Below are 19,002 nucleotides of genomic sequence, written 5' to 3'. Positions count from 1 at the left end.
AACACTGATTTAAACAACTTCTCATTTTGGAAGCCCTGACATGGACCTCTGATGGTCAAAGGACCCCAACTTTGGAAGCCACTGCTGACGGCTAATGCTGCCACAGTTATTGAACTAATAAAGCAGCCTCATAGGGAGACACGGGTTTTTTATTTTATTTTATTTTTTTTAATTCATCAGAAGCATGAATCACACAGACTCAGGCCCGCTGTGTGCACCATGCTTGTTACTCATCTTCAGTGGAAGAAAGGTGCTCGCAGGCAGGAGCGTCAGCAAGGTGCTCGTCTGACGCGCTGACGTCACCAAATCTTTGACAGCACTTCCTGGAGTGGCTGGTTTGTTGTGGGAAATAAACCGCCGTGGTGCTGAGCTGGGGATTCAGGCTACATTATCGGCAGGAGGACGGCACAAACCACCACACTACCCCACCTCCGAGCATGTGGACGCGGCTGCTTTCGACCTGTGTCGGATAAGGCAGAAGAAAGTGACGGCTGGGACCGAGGGGAGGACGAGGTGGTGGAAATATTCTCGGTCAGCAGGAGCAGAGCCGAGCCGCCGTCAGCTCAGAGTTGTCGCGATGTTGTAGCTAAACCATGGACAGCAGAATAAAGTAAGAGCTCAGAGTTTTGTCTTCACCTTTACCTCCTCTGTCGCCTGTTAGATGAAGAGCTGCCGAGCTAGCTGCTAGCGGGTCGCCCGAAGGCACGTAACGCAAACTCGCAGCTGAAAATGTGAAATACGAAGGAATGTTTGGCGTAATTTGAGCCATCTCCAGCAGTGGATTTAACTGCCAGGCCAGCTGGCTCGACAGCATTTGGGTCAGTCTGCTGCTCTGCCTGCTAGCTGACCATCAATTAGCAGCTCGGCTAGCCAAGCAGACACACAAAAATAGGCTCAACAACTGCGTCCTGTGACCCAAGTTTGTCCAGATATGCCGTCAGGGGAAAGAAAACTTCTCATTAAAGCACAATCAGCTCAAACTGACCTGCTGTTGTTGACACTGTTGGCTATTGACAGTGTGACTCACGTAAAGTAGGACAGGTCCACTACGTGATTACGAATAGGCGGCTGTACTGACTGTGACATGCATGTAATGCAATTCAGCGCAGTTGTTATGTGTGCTGAAGCAGGAATACACACACTTGTTGCCCAGGATTGTGTGTAACAGCAGCTGCCCCTTATTTCCCCTGAGTAAACTGTGTGGTGTTTTTTTTTTTTTTTTCTTCCTCACAGGGAAAATCCAGAAAGAACATTTGATCTGGTTGTACAGGTGGCATGTCCAACATCTGAGAATGAGGGTAGGTGATTTTCCATCAATAATCTACCTTCAGTTTGTAAGTGAGGGAGAAGTGAGGTGTCACATTGGGCTCTGGGAAAGTGTGATGGGCATGTTGCACTGTTTTCTGACATTGTATAGACCACAAGCTTATTAATTATTCATTATTAGAGAAATTAATTGGTAGATTAAACGATAATTAACACTATTTTTGCAGCCCTAAATGGAGCATTATCATTTAAAGTGTTACATCTATCAGTGCCGAAATGATTAGTTGCTCGGCATGAAATTAATCAGCAATTTTGATAACCGTCAATGTTTCCAACCATCATTAAGTCTTTGATAAATCAAGACTGCCGAACACTCTTGGTTTGCAGCATCTGTTTCATATATCTGTAAATGTAATACTGTTTGGTTTGGGGCTGCTGCGAAGCCAAAACATGGCGTGAAGATGTCACCTCATTATCTTAATGGACATTTTTCTCAAATTTCTTACAAATTTATTGATTGAGCAATTGATCAGTTTAATGACACATTTTAAAGAAAGGCGGCAGGGTAATTGACAATGAAAATTTTTTTTTATCGCCCCTAACATCCACCCTGATAAAGATACTTATGTCTCTGCCAGTTGTATGTTTTTGTATGTCGTGTGTTTGTAAAAATGACTGTTTGTAGTGTACTTACAGTAATTGTAGGGCTACACAGCCAAGACGTCATGTAGCACAGCCAGCAGTGTTTACCAAATGCACTTGCACAGTGTTTTCAGGTTAGACAGCAGGCATTACAGACCTGCACTGCATGACAGAGTTAAGTCTTGCACAAAGAGAGCAATCATTATGTCTGTGGTGTTATTATGTGTGCTTCAGAGTGCACTCTGTTAGGATCACCAGAACTAGAGAAGCTCAACAACCATAGGTTCACCAGTGCAGGCATTTCTCTTGAAACCGTGACACCCCCCCCCCCAAAGATTGTTTTAGAAAGATCATGCTTAGGTCAGCAAGCTGCATTAACATTTCTGCTGTTTGCAGTGGTCAAACATTCCTGCACTGGTGGCCAGGGCAAAAAGTGTTCAGACTAGCCCAGGAAATGACTGTGGCCAATGAAGAACAACACCATATTTACCATATTAACCTATAATTCACATCAATATCCAGCATCACCCGTAAGTCAAATATCACGTAAAAACATTTTCGCTGTACATTACACCAGCTGTCTTATTTTGCCCACTCGGTTTTGACGTTAAAGAGGTGTTATGTGGACGCTTCACTCGTGCAGCTGCTGAGCTGACCAGAGTAGACTGAAAGTTGTCCTTGGATGTAATTCTGATATTGGATTTTAAACCAAACTCATAAACTGCCGGCCTGCGCTGTAATAACTGACTTCCCCCACGTATGATCCAGGGTCAGACTCATATCCGGACTCCTGCTCCCTGGAGCACAGCTACAGAGCAATGTTTGCACACCCCTCAGGTCAAATGGAACATACACATTCTGCTCAGTCATTTGACCCAAGCGCTCCGTCTGCCCCGTGCTGAATCCTGATTGGATATGAGAAAGTCCCTGTTGAGGATGTTGTTAAGATGTAGATGTATATTGTCTGCCAGCAGGGGTTTACAGTTGTGGTGTATTGCCTTTTAAAGGATGGTTTCAGATAACCGTACGAGGAATGAATCACTTCTCTCTGAATCCGAGCAATTTCCTTTTCTTTGAATTGGCTTCAGCTGAAGTGTGCATGAAATAAAATGTTTCTTGAATGCTTAAACTGTGCTGAATAGACTGTTGTCCTTGTACTAGGCCTGAATGGATCGTTTGTGTACGTTTATGATGTATCTATACATGCGTCAACCCCTAAAATTTGACCTGTCTAATAGTAATGTGTCTGAATTCTGTGGTGCCTTCATTTATTAGGAGCTGAAAGGGTTAATGTTATGAGTCATAGCAGAACAGCTTTGGCTTATCCACAGTAACTCACCACAAACTAGCGCTCTTTCTCCTACAGCCAAACATTAGATACTTGGCCAAAAAGCACCACTTCACATTCACACATTATCTTCCCACTACCTCACAGAGGCAAACAAACAATAGTGCAACCATGATAGACTATAATTAAATTGTCATAGCAACATGGTGTAAAACAGTTGAGCATTTGGAGAAGTGGTTGAAGGTTTCAACCTGCTTTTTCTCATATCTCCTCCTCACAGTTGAGGGAATGCAAATTTAATTTTAGATTGATTTTTGGCAGCATTTCAGTTGTCACGTATGCGCTCTAGCAGCCGTCCAGTTTGCATACCATGCTTCACAGTGACTGAAAGGGTGTCCTCTTTGAGCGACTGGAAAGCTTGGTGTGTGCAGGGGTTTGCTGATGCCGCACTGCTGCTTTGTCACTCTGACCACATCCTGGTCCTGCAGGTCTGAAACTAGATCCATGTACAACAGCATGACATGATACCATCGTAGTGTGGAGAGTAGCTCCCTTTGTTAGCAGCAGTCATGATAAACTGCAGAGAAACCTGCGCTGTTATAAGACGAAAATAGCGTCGAGCCCTTTAGAGCTGGTCAGTACACATGTCCTTAAACTTCCTGTGTTAAATGGTTTTCACACTTTCAACACCCACATGTTTGCAGACAGGCCTGCAGTAAGCCTGCTTTTTATTAAGTTGCTTCATGGTGAGCTCGTCTTCGAATAGAAATCTCATTTGTTACGAAACTGCAAAATGAACTTTGCATAGAAACTGTGCAAAGAATTCGATTCACGGCTTAATATTTTTTTCTATATGACAGGCTCTCTTAAGCCTACACCTGAGCGCTGAATGAAGTCATCAATACTAATAATACTCATTAATACTTGATATTGAATGAGGAATTAACCACTGCGAGGATTTTAACTTGAATATCTGTGCAAGATTGGCAAAGGAAACAGGTTTCTTCTGTGGGTGTGGTTTCAGTGGTTGGAGCTAAGCTGCCTTTCTATAAAGCTGTGATACTACACTGTGTGCACCATTAGCAGTTGTTATCTGAAGTGGTGACGTAGGCGTGGTGTGACAACAGGAACAGCATGGTTGTCTTGACCCACACTAAACTAAGCTGCTGCTGTTTTTGACTAAACAGTTTCTCTGTGGCTGCCTCCTGCTTTACCAAGTCTCTCTCACAAATAGTTTTTAGTTACCCTAAGCGGCATACAACGTGTTGCTGACCATGTGCACAAATTTAAAAATAAAAACCAACTTACTGTTGTCAGGTGATAGGGGGGAATTTCCATTGTATGTAGGTATTTCTAATGAACATGTCATTTTGTTTTCTGAAGAATGGCTTAGGCTCAAGTGCCCGGGAGTCGTTACTTTAGTGAAATATAATTTATGTCCTCCATAACACACCAAATGATGCTGCAATCTTCCAGCAAAGGCAGGGAGGAAGAAGATAGTAAGCATGGATGCAAATGATGCTGGATTTGAAATGTTTAAAACTCAGCTTTGAAAATCTTTTATATGGAATATATATTATTATATATATATATATGTTATACGGAAATGCACTTGACAAGTTTGTAGACCTCTTTTTGGTGAGTAACACTGAACGTAAATATAATGTTCAAGTGTTTATAGGAAAACTCCACAGGACACCTTTTTAAGGCTTAAGATGTGCGTCCCTAAATAATCACTGTTGTTGACTATACAGCACATTTTGTCGCTCAGCATTTTCCAGTAATAAAAACGTGACAATGGCGCAGTCAATTTCAGGTACACTGCTGTTAGCAAGGTCTCATAAGAGTCCTGAAGATCTGTGATGTTCAGCCAACGGAGCAGTTACCAAAACTGACATGGGCTTTGCTGCCATTGATGTGTGACCTTTTAGCTCCAACATCAAGTCTGATTCACAGGAATCCCGATCAAGTGTTTGTCTTACTGTGGTGTAGGAGAATAATTTGTAAGTGTGTTGCTAAAAGCATGTCATTTAGAATAATTAACTCTGGCAGTGTTCTGAGTTTGTTCCTACTGGACAAAGTCCCAATTATTACTCCCACGGGTAGGTTTGATTTTTTTTTCCCCTCTGTCTTTTGGCAAAGACTTGTGCTAACAACATAACATCAGTGGTGCAGGTAAGAACAGAAAAGTCCCATCACCTTACAGATTTGATTACAATACAGTAGCACAGCCCATCGCCTTACACACTTCATGATAATGCAGTAGTAATTGAGATTTGATGAGAGCATCAGCATTTCACAACAGACGTGCTGCTGGAAAGAAAAACAAGAAAATAAAGCTCACAGCTACAATGGTGGCAGTGTTCATATGTGGACTTGGCCCCACACTTCTAACCATGGATGTGTGGGTAGATGACAGACACTGGCCCTTTTTCCTCATGCAGGTCCATGGAGACCTGGCCTCCCTGTTCAGCCCGAGCTCAGTTCCGCTTAGCTCTGTTGGCTCAGTGCTCTGTGGATGCTCAGGCTGTGAGTGAGCGTTGCCTGAGAGCGTGACTGGCATGCTAGCTACTAGCGGCCCTGGCTACATAAAGCCATATTGATGTGCTTCCAAGATGCTGCCAAAGCTAGCAGATGACGCTAACTCTGCCAAGGCAGTAGGTGGGGACAGATGCTACCTGTCCTCGCCCGCTCCCTCCAGCCAGATTGTTCCCAGTAACAAAGCAATAAAGTTAATAGATCAGCATATCAATTTTACAGCAACGTTCATGCTGCAATTAGGGGAACGATTTACTGTTTAAAAAAAAAAAAGAAACTCAATGAGGGCGGCTTCGTTAGCACTTGTGCCTCACAGGACTGTGGTTTTAGGTTTGAACCCTGGCCCTGGCTCTGTGTGGTTTTGCTTTGCATGCTTTTTCTTCGTACCGCCCTCAGTTCAGACTTGCAGGTCAGATGGAGTGAGAGCTCCAAACTGTCTGAACGAATGTATGAATGAAGGTGAATGTTTTTTCCATGCTTTACGCAAGACTCACATTCTTTACAATCTGCACCACATATGACACCGTCTACCCTTAGAGGACGGATGAAAGCACCTTTTGTTATCTTGTATCCATCTCATGTTTTTGCCTGTCAGTTTTATACCATTGAGCGCGAGTCTTTTTTGTCTGAGATAAGTGACAGGTTTATCTGCTTCAGTATCTCAAGATAGCTTCACACTGGCATCGAAATGCGCTTCAGGAGATTTAACTGTTAAAACATAAGCGCACTTGCATATGTTTGGGACTCCTTTAGATATTCTTAAATGAAAACCAGAAAGTGTAGCGCAGACACATTTTACCCTTTGGTTCATGCGGCCTTATAGCTTCACTTTGTCCAACTTTGAAAAGTTACTTTTGTTCCGTATCCCAAGAACATTTACACTGGGAGCCGGAGGTCTCACAGTGTCACTTACTGTTCGCTAGTTAGTTATCAGTCTGCCTCCTTCTCTGCTGTAGCCCCCTCAAGCAGCACTGTGATGATCATTTTTTTTCCCTTTGGCTTTCACCCCTTCCCATTCCCACCCTTCGAATTCGTCGAACAAAACTCCTGTGTAGTAGAACTTTTAGAAAAGGTTGAACATTGACATTCTGCAAAATGTCAGAATTGCTCCTTGACCCGAGCTTTGCCAGTTCTGCTGTCTGATTGGATTTCGGCTGCGTGTTGAGTTCACGGTGGGCTCACACTCAGACGTGAGGCCATTGGAGTACTAACAGATGCCATGGCAGCAAGGAGGGTGTTGATTGGTCATTAGAGAGGCCACACTCCTCCACTCACACTCCTGAGAGGACCCCAGGGTCTCACACTTTGTTTATCGCACAACCCTTCTGCCTTTCTCTTTTGTCTCACCCATATGACTTTGCTAAATTGGCTCTTGTACACAGAATCAGATATCACCCAAGTCTTTTGTTGTCTTTTATTCATTTCACTCAGAAGTGATATGAGGAAGTCTCTTAACTTCCCTGCCATGGTATGGTAATGGCCACAGTGTGAGTGAACTTTGAGAAATCCCCTCCCACTCTATGTCCTCTGAGTGTCTATAGGATCATGTCTCACTCACAGTCCAGCTGTTAGTAGCATAACCTCTTTTTTTTTTTTGTATTCAGGGTGGAGGTTGGTGGATTTTTTTTTTTGGGCTGGTTATTTATGCACCGATGCCCTTTTCTTTTGTGAACACTCTTAATGACACGAGACTCTAAAACATTAGGTGTTTAGTGGGAGCATGTGTAAAAAGCACCATACTAATGTGATGCAGGAAGCAGTGCATTAAAACTGCGTCACCTGAGATGAGAACCCTATTAAAAAGGTGTTTCAAATGCATCACAGTGGCTCAGGCTGGAAAAGGAAAAGATTGTAACATCATGTGGTTATAACTGAAATAAGTGACTCGATTAGGATGATGTTACATTTATATAGGAAAAAAAGAAAGTTTGTCATTAGCTGTGCTTCCATCAACGAATATTTATGCACCTTCACTCTCTTGAGATGGTTTCGGCTCTCTCAGATAAAAGAGTTAATGCGCAAAGCAGGAGATGGAAACTCCTTTGTCAAATAAGTTCTGACGTAGCAAACATTTAACTCTCATGTCAGATCAGCTGCTTCCTCCATTGGCGTCTTGGCCCGTGCATCAGAATCATTGTATTTCTTTGTCTTGAAACATGGCCAGTGGTGTACTAGCCATCTGGCATGATGGGAAAAATCCCGGTGGGCCGCCAGAGGGATGGGCTGGTGGACTATTGAAAAAAATCCATCAAGTTTTTAGCAGGCTTAAAATTCACTTTACATTAGATGGAAACAGCAGCTAATTAGACATTTTTTACAAATCAAGACAAGACTGTGGTTTGATTTGGTTAGAAATGTGAATTCCCAAGGTGGATTCTCCCCCGTAATACTCCTGCACTACACAGTTAGATATCACATAAGACTTGTTTATGTCTCAGCTTTGTTTGTCCATATGACAGAGTTGGCTAGGCTAGCTGGTGTTACTGCTCCTCTCAGTGCTCTACAGCCCTGTTCTTTTGTTGGTGTCTGGAGTCATTTGTAGCTCCCTACTCGCAGTCACTCATCCATTCAGTAACTGTGTAGTGGCCTGCTGCTTACTGGGTTTAGTTCCAGCTCTTTTCTTATTTAAAAGAGATGGAAGCAAGTGATGGCCTCACATTTCACCCGAGCCTGTTTTGTGTCAGATTGTATAGTGAAGCTCAAACTAAGAATGCATAGCTTTCAACATTGCTTGAGTGTCATGTGCAGACACACGACATGTGGATTGTTACACACTTAAGGGAATCAATGAAATTCGAAGCCAGGGGAATAGATTTTTTTTTGCAATCATTGTATTTTGGGTTTATATGTCTTTGGCAGTAATGGTAACCTACATATATTACTGAGCGTTTTCTTCATGATTACCACCACTAATACTGCTGGAGGATAATCATTGCCTTGAAAAAAGTTATGCAAATTAATGTGCACTTGTTTATGTGGTTTTGTTGGTCTGATTTTGTTGACACAAAACTCACCATCATTGCTATTCCCTGTTCATTCACTCTGTGCAGGAGCAGCTGCCTTTTTCACGCATCCATGTTTTACCCACCTCAAGTATATCTGGTCTCTACATGTTCTTCCTCTTGCATATTAACTTTTTTTTTCGTGATCACACATTGTTTGCACAGTCACAGACAAGGCGCAATCCTTCTCGCGCCGCTTCCTGATTATCACTTGTTATGACAGGGACAGACGGTACCTACAGGGAAAACAGTGAACAGGTCACTGGGACTTTTCAGGTGGTGTCTTGTGACCTCGCTACACTCATGTTTAGGCACACACACACACACAAAAACACACACATATATACATACATCCACTGCTATCAGGACAGCAGTGTGTGGGCGTCTCTGTTGTTTCTTCAGAGGACAGAGTATTATTGGCCAAAGCATGAAGAACTGGGGCAAAATGAGGCATGGTGGGGCAGGGAGGGAGGTGGGGGAGAGAGGATGAAGGGGATGGTGGATATGCTGATGGCAGTAGTCTATAAACTGAGAGGTGAGATACAGTGGGGGTTTCTGGCTGAGCTTTCCCACTCACTGACACTACTGAAACTCCAGAGGCAAACAGTTTTGTGTGTGTGTGTGTGTGTGATAGCAGGTACATGTTTAAGTGTATAATGTGTGTTGTGCGTATATGGCTGTGTATGTGTGTGCACGGCTGCACCATTGTGTGTGTGACTGTGCAGGAGGAAGAGACACAGAAGCTGTGAGAGTTGCAGGAGGCTCATCTGAATTCACTAATGCTGCCAGACTGGGAGAACATGGAAAGACTTCTAGGCACTGACGCTCACAGGCTATTTTTAGACTTCCCCTTTCCACGGCGAAAAAGTGGGGAAAAGTAGGGACCCGATCAATGATTTAAAATGAGATGATTTTGATGAATGCAGAAGAGTTTCATCACCCTCAGTTGCAGCCTCATAGCATTGTTGTCGGTGGCTTGTTTTTTTGTTTGTCTGTGTCTGCGTGCAAGTGCGATGCATCTTTGTGTGATGGCAGATGAATTTATTCCCTTGTGACCACTCTTAAGTTATGCCGTAGAGAGCTGTGGGAATTTTATGCGTTTAAAAATAAAAACCATGAAGCAAAGGCGAGGATGAGGTCCAGCTGAATTTAGCATCCAAAAACCACCAGTGTCATCTTGAAGCTAAGCTCCTCTTTACATGTATCATGTCAAAGGATGACAATAGATGGCCAGGAGTGTATATGTTCTGCACAGCAGATGGCACAAGCATGTACAACCAAACACACCATACACGCACACCCCCGCAAACACACACAACCAATATTATGAGTCGAAGAACAATGATTGGCTGGTTCTTATGCATGTAATACCAATGTGGCCTAGTTTAGCCCACAAATGAACAGGATTAGTGCAGCTCCTGCTTTAATGTAGCTTTAGTGATGTTAATCTGTCCTAGTCTGGCAAATTGGATTTCATAAAAACTGTGCTCAAAAATATGTTGAGTTTCGTGACTGTCATGTTGAGCAGATTTTATGATGACAGGATTTTAACAGGATTTTGGGGCTGACTCACTTGTCGTAACTACACCCACCTCTCTTGTCGTGTGCGGGGGGGTGGGGGGTGATAGCCATAAAGCCCATAAAGCTTATGAAGGATTCCAGCCATATTAAACAAGATGCCATTTTCTCTGAGATTTTCCCACAGGAGCCTTTACCTGTGAGCATTTTTGCTTTAAAAGAAGTTTTAGTGCAAATATGCATACATAGCTGTCATACGTATGTCTTATGTGTATTGTGTTGTTAGCAAATAAGATATGAGGTAAAATGATGAGTATTCATTTTGAAGGAGAGTCTTGAGGATTTCCAGCATCAGCAAACCCCACTTTTAGACGAACCGAAGAAGCTGATAAAGGCAGAGAGTGTTACAAAGCATGTAGCCTCGGTTTGTATTCCGGTCTCACGGGGCTGCTGCCATGTAGACGTGATCTAAAAGATGAATGATGAAAAGACAGAAATGTATTTTCCATGGCAATTAATAAAATCAACCTACTTATTGACATGATATGAGTACTGGTATCCTGACATCTAGACTGTTGTCCTATAGATTTTAATTTTGTGGCCAAGGCCAAACCCAAGTCAAGCAGAACTAGTAGTTCAAGCCGACTGTCTGCGCTGTCATTTCAGCTTCTGTCCTCGCTATTTACATGTCAACAGCTACGCCCTTAGGCTACGTCTCTCCATTCAGGGCTGCTCCAATGTTGCCTAACACCACACAATTACTGTGAAGATGATGGCGTTTACATGCATATAGTAACCCTACTGGCCCTTAATTTGGGTTCTGGCCTATTTTTCAGGACAGAAAATATAGGTCAATCTTGATGTCTTTGCGGATGTCTGTGACCATTTATCATTGCAAATCATGTAATTCATCCACAAGGTCTTTGTTTTCATGTAGACGGTCACACACAAATGCACGCGCGCGCACACACACACACACACACACACACATTTATGCTCCCCTCACCTTCCAATACTTTGTCTACCCTTCGTGCTGCTACTCTTGAGTGCATTTCCTGAATGTGGAATAATTTCTCATTATCTCGCTCCATTGGAACTGGTTAAGATGAGGGAAGGAGTTGTATAAACAATGAACATCTAATACCCATTTCAGACTGACACAATGATGCGGGATTAACCTGTCTTTGTGGACAGAGTGAATGGGTTAACATGCGTTGTCCAACCAGACCTCAGACGTACTTCTGACCAGGATTTAACTGGTCTGGCACGGTTTCAGAGCAAGTTTATTTTATTTGTTAAGGCCATAATCACAAATCTACCTCAAGTGGCTTTCTAATCGGTACGCCATTTGACACCCTCTATTCATACACCCTGGTTTTGGGTATGGAAAATCAAATGTGTGTTTCTGCGTAAAGTGTATGAAGTACTGCAGGATTACTCTCAACCTTTTTAGTAGATATTGGAGTCAATTAATAGGTCTTTCAATCATAAATTCTGCTCTAATAAATCTCAGAGACACTTAAAGTAACTTGAATCTTCAGTGTAATACAATACTACATGCTCAATGAACTCCACATACAACAAATGTCAAATATACAATTCAATGTTAGACGTAGTGTGGAAACATTGTGTTCATTTATTTATTGGATAGTAAATTAACTGACAAGGAAATTTCAATGGGCAGTTTTTAGTGTTGTGACATTTTATACATTTTATACAAAACATCCTAAAAATTGGTGTCAGTTGCAGCTCTAATTAGATCTAGATGCAATTTACTGGTTTAGCAGCGATCTATGTGGAGCTGCAGTGGTAGATGTGCGAATGTGGATTAGAAGGAGTTAAAGCTGTGACAAAGGCTGTTATTAATGGGTCCAGTGTGAGAAGAATGTGTGTTTATTAACTCACATCAAACACAGGTTTGTGTGCCAAAGTGGGTGCAGTTCTGTTGACACGTCTTAGTCCGGTCCTGTCTGCTAAATCACTTGTTGGCTAAGCCCACTTTTCCGATTCCCTTGAGATGATAGATAGATAGATAGATAGATAGATAGATAGATCATTTTGCTGCTCTTTTCTGTTTTATAAATTGTACATGTTTGGGTTTTGGACTGTCAATCTATCAAAACAAGACATTTGGAGACATCACCTTGAGCTCTGGGAAAATGTAGGCAGACACCGTAGAGACCAAGTGCATAATCGAATAATCAGCAGATTATTTGATGATGAAAACAATTGTTCGTTGCAGCTCTTCTTCAAAGGCCCTTTTTTCTCCAAATGGCCATCCCAGATAATCCCCTCAGAAGTTTTGGTTCTCTAAAACCTGATTTACTCTATTTTTTTCCAGCAAAATTTGGGGGAAATAGGTGTATTTGTGTACGTTTAAGTTTTGTTAGTTGAAAAGTGTTTGCCCAGTATTTTTCTGTCAGTATTTCATCAGCTCTGCAGAGCATTGAGACCCTTGTGAATGTGTTTAGGATTAGGCACTATTGTACGCTTTTAACAGATACAGATGTTTTGTCATCCCTGTGGAAAGATTGCCTGACTGGCTGCCTGACTGCCTGACTGAGAGCTGTCTGTCTGTCAGCCTTTGCATGTGAACTTCAAATCACAGCTCAGCAGCACCAAGCATGTAGCCGCCAAAGGCAAGGCTTTGCACTGTCATCAGCACCACGCAGCTGCCTCTGGGTGCTGTGCCATATGACATTAACTGAGATCGATCCTCCCCACACCTCAAGGAGCTGTTGTGCTACACAGTGTTTTCTCTGATGCTGCAACCACCGCCTCAAAGACTAGAAAAGGAACTCTCCCCTAAGCACGGGTAATTGAGTGACAATGACCCGATCACTGACGTTCTTAAACTTTTGTAAGTTGTACATTCAGAAACAACATTTTGTCAGACTTATTAGGCCGCCACGTTCCTGTCACACGAGACCACACACCAAAAAACGTGGATACTTTCTTGGCAGCAAAGCTTCTTTTACAATTTGTAAATGAGTGCAGCCATAACCAATACTCCTTGGTCACTCACAATAACAAAGTCAGCAGTTTAGCCAATGATTTCAACACGGTTTGAGGTAAAGTTAAAGCTCTTACACACATGGCACAGGTTATATTCACGCCTTTTTATGCTTATTAGCTTAATTATAGAGTTTTAATTTACTGTGCTTATATAGATGTTGGTTTTTGACCGAGGCAGATGGTTGGACCATATGGAGAGTAAAGTATGTGATTATGTGACAAAATTTTGGTGTTTAAGCCTACCAATCAACAGCCAGACATTGAATTATCACCATTAACTTATGCTGTTGTAACTAAAACTCTGCAGTCTACTCTCCTCCCCCCCTTTCTATTTGGAAGTATCTGGGTCACATCTCAGATTTCAGATTTCAGGTTATACCTCCGATTTTAGGGCACATTACTTTAACACGCGCACTTTTATTTTTTTTATTCTGCAGCAACTGAACATCACACAGTGTAGAAAGAGTTGGAGAGTAGTCTGTCAAGGGAGATACTGGTTTGTTTTTTCTTAGCTTAGGAGGCTAACACCCCCCCCCCAAACAAACATGCTGTCTGTGTGTTGTGTTGAAGATGCAGTCATGCGGAGCCGGTGTTTGACATAATGTTGGACCAGTATGGAATCTGACTGGGAATATCAACGCTGATATGTGGTGATACACAGAGGCTGTCACAAAGGTTGCATCCATATGCTGTGCCACTCATTCGTGAAGCTGTGAAATTGGGTTGCATCCCAACTAGCCTGGAGACAGTATCGCTTTCACTTCTCTCTTTCTGCCTCTCTCTTTCTGCCTCTCTCTCCACCTCCTCTCTCTCTCTCTCTCTCTCTCTCTCTCTCTCTCTCAGCTCATCCCGCTAAAGCATTTTTCTGGGAAGACGGAACAACTAATGTGGCATTAATAGGGTCACATCATCTCCATGCAGCTCTTTCTTTCTTCTCCTTCCAGTGGCTGAGGCTGTTGTTTATCTTTTTCAGATGTAGCTGTAGAAATTGCTTAGAAATCCCCCAGGCCAGCATCGCTCACATGTGAAGCCTGCCAGTTGATTTTTTTTTTTTTTTTTTTTTGGCTGGTAAAGTAGGCTCTACCTTAGAGGTTGTTTTCTTTTTGTTTTATTCAAATTTCTAAGGCAATGGAATTAAAATGTATCTCTCCTTTGCAAATTTAGACCTATTTCCAGACCAAATCTAGACCAATGTTATGATGTATTTGCCTGTTTTAAAAAAAAAAAAAGAAAAAAAAGAAATCATATACCCCAAGTGTTTTGCATTGGCATTTTCTGTCACAGCTTAGTCATTGATAGCAATTTAATATTAAACATAAATCTGTTGCAAATGAATCCAGGTACTTTTTGAGGCTTTCACTGTTTCCATCAGTCCCCAGTCCTCATTTGTAACAACATAGTGTGACCAATCAGTTCTGGTAAACTTAAGGACCATATCATGGTTTAAGAAGTTTCTCTTTTCTGAAAACCTCTGCTCACTAAATCAGCATGAAATGTAATGCCATTTGCAGTGTGCAGTCTGAGACTCGGTAGGCAAAAGGGGAAAAAAATGTTTTAAACGTCTGTGAGTGTGTTTTTCTTTCTGCTGGCCTTTGAAAGATGCCAGTTAATCTGCTTACTCCTTTAATTGTGAGTGTAGGGGTTGGGCCTCCTCCTGGCCAGAATGAGGCTACTGATCCAGAAGTAAAACGATGACCACCACAGTTATTCCTTCCTTTAGGTTCTGCAACCCCCCCTAAGTCTTCTTTAGCCACCCCTCGTCTCCTCCTCCTCTACCATACCCTCCCTCTGAGGGAAGAAAACTCTGTGTTCTGACAATAGACATTTTTTACCATATGTTGGCTTGACATCTTCATCAGGTTCACAGCAGGTTACCTTAGTTAACTTTCACTCCACTGCCTGATGGGATTTTCTCCCTCTGTTTCTCCAATCGGCCAAGGCTCAAAGTCTAGACGGCCTCCGAGGCATGGTCCTTCCAGCCCTGTGTCCACAATGGCCGTATTGTGGTCGCCTAGTAGCGGTAGCTTCCTCCCGTTACAGCGAACAGGCTAGTGCTAAAACAATGCTTTTGTCCGAGGGCATGCGAGGGGGGCCTAATCCACTACATACTGTGAAATAAATCTCTCTCAAAGATGAGAGAGTGAGGGAGAGAACTGGAGTGAATGAAATCATTGCCAAGGAGGTTAGAGTGCAGCAGTTTAACCCCTGGCCAAGAAAGAGGGAGGAGAGGAGGCAAAGGGAGCGAGAGAAAGGATGAACAAGGAGAGGCAGGCGCTACATCCCTTCATCTGCGGAGCACGGATGGAGGAGAGGGGCTGCCGGTGGCTTTCACAGCCTCTCTTCTCACCAGAGGAGCTGCTGTTCACCATATGGGATTTGGCCTCTCTTAACAAACAGGCCTCCTATTCATACACAACACACATTCAGTTGTTCATGGACTAAGGTGAAAAAAGTGCATTTTTTATGCCTTTAGAACATTGGATGGCCATGAGGGCTCTAAGTCTGTGTTTGATTCACATAGTATAGAGAATTATAAACGAGAGGCTTTCATCTAAATGTGTATTCACACTGGATTTAGGGTTAGGTCTTTTTGTGTTTTACTGGAATCTCTCAGTTTTAAAGCCAGAACCATGCATTCAGGCCACTGTTATTGAGCTGCTAAGGTGATCCTATAGAAACACAAGCATAGGCCTCCTCTCTGTGGGTGTATTTCATGTGTATCATATGCTTTTTACAGTAGTTTGCTATGGCTATTTAAGTAAGTAAGAAAGTAAGTTGGGTTTTACTTTCTTAGTTTCGCGACAAAATGGCTTAAAGTTGAATAACTTGCAGTGCTGGGCAGTGTGAGGTTTCTGACACACTGGTGTTGTGTGCCAACTTTTTCTTCCAGCCAGCAGCATTAGGGCAGCATTAGGAATGACATCCTCTGCCAACAGCTTCTTTTTAGCCTACTTGGAAATCCCAAGAAGCATAGATTTATGCCAAGATGAAGATGCCAGCATTTTTCATTTTTAGCCTACTTGGAAGTGCCAGTAGACACAGATTTATGCAGAGAATAGAAGAAATAGGAAATGAAGGGGTAGGCTTATTTCTCGTTTCTCATGTTTCAGTGCACATATATCTGTCTAATTTATTCTGTTTAATCCCATCACATTTAATGATCCACCTGAGTAAGTAGGAAGGAAGCGGTGTCAGTTGAGAGAGGCAGAGGTCTACCTCCCACTCTCAGGCAATCCATCTATTTCTTCCCTCACCTCATCCTCCCTCCTCCCACTCTCACCCTGTTGCCCCGCTCTCAGTTCCCAGCACCCTTCACCTATTAACCTTCCTCTCTCCCCGCTCACTCTCTTCCTTCGACTTTAAAAGACAGGCGTCTCAGGAATAGCCAAAACATTGATTTTTGACCATCTCTACATCACCACCACCACCGCCGCCGCCGTCTCCCCAGTATCTGTGTCACGGCTCAGGGGCTTCCTGCGTGTTGCCCCCTTCGTGACTGTTGCAGGTCAGCCACGCTTGAAGCCCTCAGAGATCAATGGACATGCTGCTGCACTGTAAATATTCACTCCTGAGCTTGCTATCTATCTGTTAATACGCATGTACACGAGCCACACACATTTGCGCTCACATGCACTTTGCAAACAGAGACCAATGGTCACTCCTCGGGCTTGTCGTCACATTTGCCCACCTCCATTTTCTGGGGTGTGAATGGAGGAATCTAGCTCTGGATAGGTGATTTCAATTCAATTCTCACCCACTGGATCTGTTTACGCTCCACCAGGGTGAAATATGCTATAGGTTGTTTTTCCCCTGTCACTCTAGTTGCCCCGGTGTCACATCAAATGGACTGTTTTTGTACCATTTGTAACAGCTCTTTGTAGATTTTGTCAACTGTACAAAATACAATAAACACATTTTGAATCCTTTGCATGTTTGGCTTTGATGGAGATGGGTGATGCAGAGGCTGATGTCTAACAAATCAGTCCACTGCGCAGGCAGGCCTTGCAGAGCATGGTTTGTAATATGTATGTGGACAGGTAGCGGGCAGCGCAGGCAGGTGTATGAAAGATCATTAAGTGGTTGATTTAGTCTCAGCAATAATTAATCCTGTCAGGCAAATGTTAAAATGCGGTTATTCTATGTTGGCATAGACTGGCAACAGTCTGTTACCTCACATAGATGCCCATGAACAAGGCACTGCATTTCTACCCTTTATATGGATGCAGTCGTTTCATTTTTCTCAGCTGTGTGTGTGTGCGTTTATGCGCTCATGCTTGCATATGCCATTGCTGGTGTCCTCCACAACCCTTGTGTCTCTAACTTTGTCATATTTTATCGTAAGTGACAGCTACCATTGTCTGTGGCATGCAGAAAATGTTTTATGACCTTGCGAGCAAGCCAAAACATTATACAATGCACTTGTAAAATCCACAGCCTGTGTTCTGAAAATGCAAGATCCCAAAAAGCCCAAATCCACAGAGGCTGCAGACAGAAATGTATTTACTGTGGACTCATGGCTGTACGGAATCCCTGCCTTGCAAATCAAGTAATGAAACATTTTGATGACATTTAAATGGAGAAAATTACGAGCATGTCATTTGCACCTCAAATATTTTTATGTGCTGAAAAGAAAATGGTTTAGTACAGACAGCCTTTTTTTTTTGCCTATTTCACAGTTGACATTGGTATAACAGCATTCAGAAATGAATTGGTATAATTTTTTGGTACGTGTCTTTGAATGTGTATGTGTGTGTGTGTGTGTGTGTGTGTGTGTTTTTTTGTTTAAGAAGGGGAGGGTAGATTAACCGGCGCAGGATCTGTCATGGTGACATTTGTGTCCCCTGGTGGAGCAGCAGGGTTCCTCTTCACCTCTCTAACCTTCAACTTTCAGCCTTAACCCCCTTCAGGCCCCCTCTTGCGCCCACCACACGCCCAGCACATCCGAAGGGAGGGGTAGACAAACGCGAGGGAGTGAGGAAAAATAGAGAGGGGGTTTGCAGAAGTGAAGAGGACAGAGAGCTGCAGGGGAGGGCGGGATGAAGAGAAAGAAAGGTTGTGGAAGACATAGAAAAAAATGAGGCAAGCACAGAGAGCAGGGATGGGCAAGAAGAAGGACTGGGAATGAGGCAGAAATGGGGGGAAAAAGAGAAAAGAATCTGTAAAAGAAAAGACAGTGGAAAATAGAAGCAAGAGGTAAAATGATTGGCAGAGAAATGTGGAGGTGGAGCAGAACAGAAAGAATAAGAGCCTGGAGGACAGAAAGGAAAGTGCAAACAGGATACAGAGGAAAGAGGAGATATGAACGATAAAGGAAGGTGTTTGGTTGTGCTCTTAACTTCTCGCATGTTCTCAGCTGCATAAGAAACGTATTTGTGTTTTCACCCTCCTGTGCCCCTTTATTCACATCTGTCTCTCGCTCTACACCACTCTCCCTCTGTGTGATTTTATACCAGAGTTATTATAGCTTTATATTTTTCATTAGTTTTTATGCTGGTAACTTTTTATTTTTTCCGTTCAGTGTAGTTTCAGTGAGTTTTCCAGAGATGGTTTGCTCGTTTCAGTCTAAAAATATTTAGTTTTTATTCTAGTTGTTAATAGATTTAGGTTTTGTATTGCAATATGGTGGGTATTTGTCAGATCATAGAAGTTCAGAATTGGTATTACATTACAAACACAACTCTTTGTGAAGGACATCCCAATAAACAAAATTGACCAAATTGACAAAGACTACAA

General features: G+C 42.8%; 1 protein-coding gene across 2 annotated transcripts in view; it reads left to right on the top strand.

The window, feature by feature from the left end:
* Positions 1–379: 379 nt before the first annotated feature.
* Positions 380–19,002, top strand: part of dennd1b (DENN/MADD domain containing 1B) — a 103,072-nt gene continuing 84,449 nt past the window's right edge. For both annotated transcript variants that reach the window (XM_070832125.1, XM_070832124.1), the window contains exons 1-2: positions 380–610; positions 1,234–1,298. In XM_070832125.1, the coding sequence (XP_070688226.1) occupies positions 594–610; positions 1,234–1,298 (82 nt within the window). In that variant the 5' untranslated portion in view covers positions 380–593. The remainder of the gene's footprint in view (positions 611–1,233; positions 1,299–19,002) is intronic.

This window comes from Pempheris klunzingeri, chromosome 6 (genome assembly GCF_042242105.1).
Source record: "Pempheris klunzingeri isolate RE-2024b chromosome 6, fPemKlu1.hap1, whole genome shotgun sequence".
Lineage (NCBI taxonomy): Eukaryota > Metazoa > Chordata > Actinopteri > Acropomatiformes > Pempheridae > Pempheris > Pempheris klunzingeri.
This window is presented reverse-complemented; position numbering and strand designations above follow the sequence as displayed.